At 40.8% G+C, this 5,901-nt stretch overlaps 1 protein-coding gene across 1 annotated transcript; it reads left to right on the top strand.

The window, feature by feature from the left end:
• Nucleotides 1–2,974: 2,974 nt before the first annotated feature.
• Nucleotides 2,975–5,686, top strand: LOC135208897 (trichohyalin-like). Its single transcript, XM_064241465.1, has one exon. The coding sequence runs from the start codon at nt 3,040–3,042 to the stop codon at nt 4,795–4,797; it is 1,758 nt and encodes a 585-aa protein (XP_064097535.1). The 5' UTR covers nt 2,975–3,039; the 3' UTR covers nt 4,798–5,686.
• Nucleotides 5,687–5,901: the final 215 nt, after the last annotated feature.

Genomic DNA, 5,901 nt, shown 5'->3' with positions numbered 1-5,901 from the left:
AATTTTTATCTTTAATTCCATTCTCAGTGCATTTTTGGCATATATTCTCTCATTCCATTAATTTTTATATCATATTTGGTACATCTGTTTACCACGTTTTTTGTCCAACATTGTCCATAAGGGACTCTTAATTGATCTTCTATTATTTCTTTGATTAATCTTTTCTCCTCCGAATTTATGATGCCGTGGAAAAGCATTATTTTCTCACATTCAATTCCGTAGGCTACTGGCCATATGCCGGACTCTGCTATAACTCCCCAATACGGTGTGCCCTTAGGTTGTTCATGCATTCCTCGGAGGATCCTGCATTGCATTTTCTCTAGTGCATTTAACTCGTTTTTCGTTAAGTTGCCCCATGTCTCTATGTTGGCAAATAATGTTGGTACCACTACTGATTCATAATCTTTTCCCTTCCTTCTAGCGCCATATTTCCTATACTTTATCAACGTCCCCATAGCGTCTAATTTCTCTTAGTAGCTACTCGACCTTTTGATTTCTCGTTTTTATACTTGCTTCCTTTGAGCCATTTAGTGTGTACTATTCTCTTAGGTACTTATATTCTTTAACGATACTAATTGGACCTTTTTTTTAAGTTCTGTTCTTATTTGGACATCTGATTTCTTTGCTTTTTAATCTATTACTAGCACTGCCGACTTACTTGGCTTAGTGTTAAATGTAATTTTCTTAAGCTGCTCTAAGTTGCGGCAGTTACCAATTGCCATTTCTATTCCTTCTTTCCTGCTGGTAGGGAACATTATATCATCAACAAATATTAGGGACTCTATTGCTATATTTCTTATGAGTGTTACATTCTTCCTGCTTAAATCAATCACTCTGTCTGTACTATGCTTTGGGTCGTAAATTTTACCTTGTCTCACATTTTCTGTATGTCAATTGTATTAGTTTCTCCCGCAGGACATCTTACAACGGCTTTGCCATTTTCATTCATATTTTTTTAATCAACCATGCATCTTTCCACCTTATCATTTTCCTTATCTCTTTGATGCAATCCTTCAGATCCAGTTTATCAAAGCATTTACTCGCATCCCCAAACCATATGTACAGTGGTGCTCAAATCTCGTGCGACATGATTCTTTTTGTATCGTTCAGAGTCTCAGACTCAACGTGATCTTGCCAAGTAGTGTTAAACTTTTTTTTTTTTTTTCTAATTTCATACATGTCGACAAGTTTGCGAATTCACAGCTAGCCTTATTTTCCTTATGGTTATATAAATATGATCCCTTTTATGCATTGGTATGATTAGTAATCTGTGTGATTTGAACTTTTTTTTTTCTTTCTTTTACGTTGCTTAGTTCAAAGTGTGGTGTGATTAGGTTAGCGGTGCCATCAGTGAAAGCACACTTAACATGATCCTCGGACCGGTCAACATAACCACGTCTGCAGCACTATGACAGCAGACCTAAATTCTAATAAGTTCAGCAGTCATAACAACATTTTCAAAGTAGGAATATGAATTACAACCAGTTTTCTTTGAATGTTGAAATTTATGCTGTGTTTAAGCTGCCTATGTTTTGCAAAATGTTTCATAGGCTTAAATAAATCGTCTAAGCCTTCTGTGATGTAATCTGTTACTAATGAATTTATTTGTAGAGATTACCTGTTCTTTGAGGAGTACGATAGGAATATGAATTACAACCAGTTTTCTTTGAATGTTGAAGTTTTAGGCTTTGTTTAAGCTACCTGTATGTTACAAAATGATTTATAAGCCTAAAAAAATTTCTAAGCCTTCTGAAATGTAATCTGTTACTAATGTTTTTATTTGTAAAGATTAATTGTTCTTTGAGGAATAAAAAGATGATGATGATTTTGATTATATGGAGAAGATGGCTATTAATCGAAATATCATAAGTATTAATATTAAGGCGTATGGAACAGTTGTTTTTCAACTGGTTTAGAATATTATATTTCTAAAAGTCCTTCTGCTCTCTTTTTGGTGTATTCTTTCATAAGGTAACTTGAAGTGCAAGAATATGCAGATAACTTCATTTGCTTTCCGGCCAGAAATTGTTAATAGAGAGATGTGACTGTCAAGTGTAAAGTAAAGAAATCTAACACCTAGGCCTAGGAACAATATCTTGGCTTTGACAAAAGAATAATTGCATAGGCGAATATTTGCTAGCACGCCATCATTTTTTGAAATATTTAAGAATTATAACAAATAATTATGTATGAATATCCAATTATTCCTCTAACATATATAAAGTAAATGTTTTCAAGATAATTTCATTGTCGCTACTCTGTGTAGACCTACTTATGTTACACCGGGTGGTTGTTGCACCGACGCTAATGATACGTCACACACGCTCCCATCACACGTTGATATTGGTGGGCACATTCTTCTTTTGTATATACACATTAAAATTTTTTTCAGCATTGAGATGTAAAAGCAATCAAATAGGACTATTTCAAATTTTATGGTTGCTTTGGAAGCATCATTAATGTTATGACATTTTTTTTTCCCTTTTTTTTATGTAACATTTGAACTGATGCTTGATGACGACTTCATTTTGGTCAAATGCTTCAGCGATGTGTGAACGAAAGTTTTGAAAATGTTTCTGAAGAGTTTTTTGCAGAAATTTGCTACACGTGACATTTTCTTACAGATTTGAAATAAATGACAGATTTCACTCTTATGAAACATATTATGGCCTTATTGTATGCAATAATCGCGTTTCCGCATTGAAATAATAGATAAATATGGAGCATGCTAGGTTGCCAGTTAGTGAATTTTGAACGAACTCTCATGGAGTCATGTTGCATGAGATTTGAGCATCTCTGCATTTTTGTATACTCCATGTATATAGCCTGGAGACTGTATACTCCATCTATATGGCCTAGAGTCTGTATACTCCATGTATATGGCCTGGAGACTGTATACTCCATGTATATGGCCTGGAGACTGTACACTCCATGTATATGGCCTGGAGACTGTATACTCCATGGAGAGGCGGGAAGAATCCACCTGGATTTTTTAGATTCTAACGTTGGTGCAAACCACTTACTAGGGTAACATTCAACATGTCTAATTACTTTAGTATGTGCAGTGCATTTGTAAATGATCTCTTGGCCCGTATTCCACTGGTTGGAATCGGGATTACATCTAATTTATATGAATACCTGCAGCCAGACATTGTAGCGAGTTTCCTTCGTAGGAATTGGTTCGCTGCAGCCCTTACAGGCATTGGAGGAATCTTATACAGTCATCTACAAAAGGAGAGGGTGGCCCGAAGACGTGCCGAGGACGACAATTTGAAGAGTCGTGTTGCACTCGACCTTTGGCAGAACGTATCTGACATTTGGGAAACACTATTTCACCATGAAGAACAGAAGAACGTTGAACTCCGAAAAGATATCGGGCGCAGGAAAGAGGCTGAGGAAGCCCTCCGACAAAGGGTCTGCGATCTGGAGAAATCTCTAGCCGACGAAAAAATGCGTCATTTGGAAGAGCTGCTGGATATGGAGGAAGCGGCAGAGAAGCAGATCCAATTGGCGGAAGAAAAGTTCGTCAAGAAAGACGAAGAGGCCAGTTACAAAATCAGTCTGCTCAAAAGAGAGACAGAGCTTTATTTGGACGAGAATAAGAAACTCGACCAGAGGGAGCACGACCTCATCAAGGAAATCGCCACTAAGGCTGAGATCGAGGCTTCCCTCCAACGGAGGATTGAAAGTCTGGAGGGTGAGTTAGCCGACCATCGTGATCTGAAGAAGCTCAATGAGGAACAGACGCTTTTAATATTAAGACAAGCGAAGGAGAATGAGGAATTAAAACAATTGGAATCTGGGTATAAAGAGTTGAAAAACGAGCTGGCAACTTTTGCTCGTGAGAAAGACCTTCTGAGGCGCCTGCAAGAACAGGAGACACTCGAAGGAGAAATAGATGAAAAGAGCAGAATCGTTGAAATGGAAGAAGAATTGCGGGAATTACGTCATTCTCTAACTCTGACGAATTCAGACAGAGATCGCCTCAGGGAAGAGGAAGAGAGGCTTCGAGAAATAATTGAGCAGAAGGAGACGGAATATATAGAACTGGAAAGGGAAGTAAAGGCCTTGGAAAATGTTAACCAAGAACTCGTAAAGGATATTTACCTGTGGGATAGGAATACAGTTGCTTTCGAGCAGAGAATTGAAGACTTGCAGGGTGTAATCGACGACCTGATGAGGAGGAATGTGGAACTGAGCAAGTTAAATATGGAAATGGAGGGGAAGAACGCTTTACAAGAAAAAAAACTCCAACAGGAGCCGGAGGCACTTTTGAAGGAACCGTCGGAAAGGGCAGGCCACGCAACCGAACAGAAAGAGAAGCTCGAAGGAGAAATAGATGAAAAGAGCAGAATCGGTGAAATGGAAGAGGAATTGCGGGAATTACGTCATTCTCTAACTCTGACGAATTCGGACAAAGATCGCCTCAGGGAAGAGAAAGAGAGGCTTCAAGAAATAATTGAGCAGAAGGAGACTGAATATATAGAACTGGAAAGGGAAGTAAAGGCCTTGGAAAATGTGAACCAGGAACTCGTAAAGGATATTTACCAGTGGGATAGGAATACAGTTGCATTCGAGCAGACAATTGAAGAGTTGCGGGGAACAATCGACGACCTGAGGAGGAGGAATGTTGAACTGAACAAGTTAAATATGGAAATGGAGGGGAAGAACACTTTACAAGAAAAAAAACTCCAACAGCAGCATCAGATGATCATTGATGCTTATACCAGCATGGCTGAGAATCAAGGGGAGGTAATCAAACAGAAAAGAAAAGGACTTTGGGGAAGAACTCGATAGCGATAGTGAAGAATCTGATGATACTGTAAACACTGCTAAACACAGGGAAAGTAGTCAAGACTCAGCAGTATCGGAAGATAAGGACGAGAATGAAGAGAATGAAGCTAAGGAGATGATGCGACAGGCCAACCAGATATTTTGGCTGGCTGTGCAGCAGAAGGACGCAAGGCCTTAGGCTGGAGGATGGAAGGCAGTTGGGGGGCTGCTGGAAGTTCACTGGCCTAGAAGGAAGACTTAATACTCAGTATGGACTTGAGGTAACTACTAGACCTGCACCCGAGGCTGGAGGATGGAAGGTAGTTCGGGGGCTGCTGGAAGTTCACTGGCTTAGAAGGAAGACCTAATACTCAGTCTAGACTTGAGGTAACTACTGAACCTGCACCCGAGGCTGGAGGATGGAAGGCAGTTGGGGGGCTGCTGGAAGTTCACTGGCCAAGAAGGAAGACCTAAATACTCAGTCTGGACTTGAGGTAACTACTAGACCTGCACCCGAGGCTGGAGGATGGAAGGCAGTTGGGGGGCTGCTGGAAGTTCACTGGCCAAGAAGGAAGATCTAATACTCAGTCTGGACTTGAGGTAACTACTAGACCTGCACCCGAGGCTGGAAGATGGAAGGCAGTTGGGGGGCTGCTGAAAGTTCACTGGCCTAGAAGGAAGACCTAATACTCAGTCTGGACTTGAGGTAACTACTAGACCTGCACCCGAGGCTGGAGGATGGAAGGCAGTTGGGGGGCTACTGGAAGTTCACTGGCCTAGAAGGAAGACCTAATACTCAGTCTGGACTTGAGGTAACTACTAGACCTGCACCCGAGGCTGGAGGATGGAAGGCAGTTAGGGGGTTGCTGGAAGTTCACTGGCATAGAAGGAAGACCTAATACTCAGTCTGGACTTGAGGTAACTACTAGACCTGCATCCGAGGCTGGAGGATGGAAGGCAGTTGGGGGCTGCTGGAAGTTCACTGGCCTAGAAGGAAGACCTAATACTCAGTCTGGAATTAAGGTAACTACTAGACCTGCACCCGAGGCTGGAAGATGGAAGGCAGTTGGGGGGCTGCTGGAAGTTCACTGGCCTAGAAGGAAGACCTAATACTCAGTCTGGACTTGA

The sequence above is a fragment of the Macrobrachium nipponense genome, chromosome 37 (genome assembly GCF_015104395.2).
Source record: "Macrobrachium nipponense isolate FS-2020 chromosome 37, ASM1510439v2, whole genome shotgun sequence".
Lineage (NCBI taxonomy): Eukaryota > Metazoa > Arthropoda > Malacostraca > Decapoda > Palaemonidae > Macrobrachium > Macrobrachium nipponense.
This window is presented reverse-complemented; position numbering and strand designations above follow the sequence as displayed.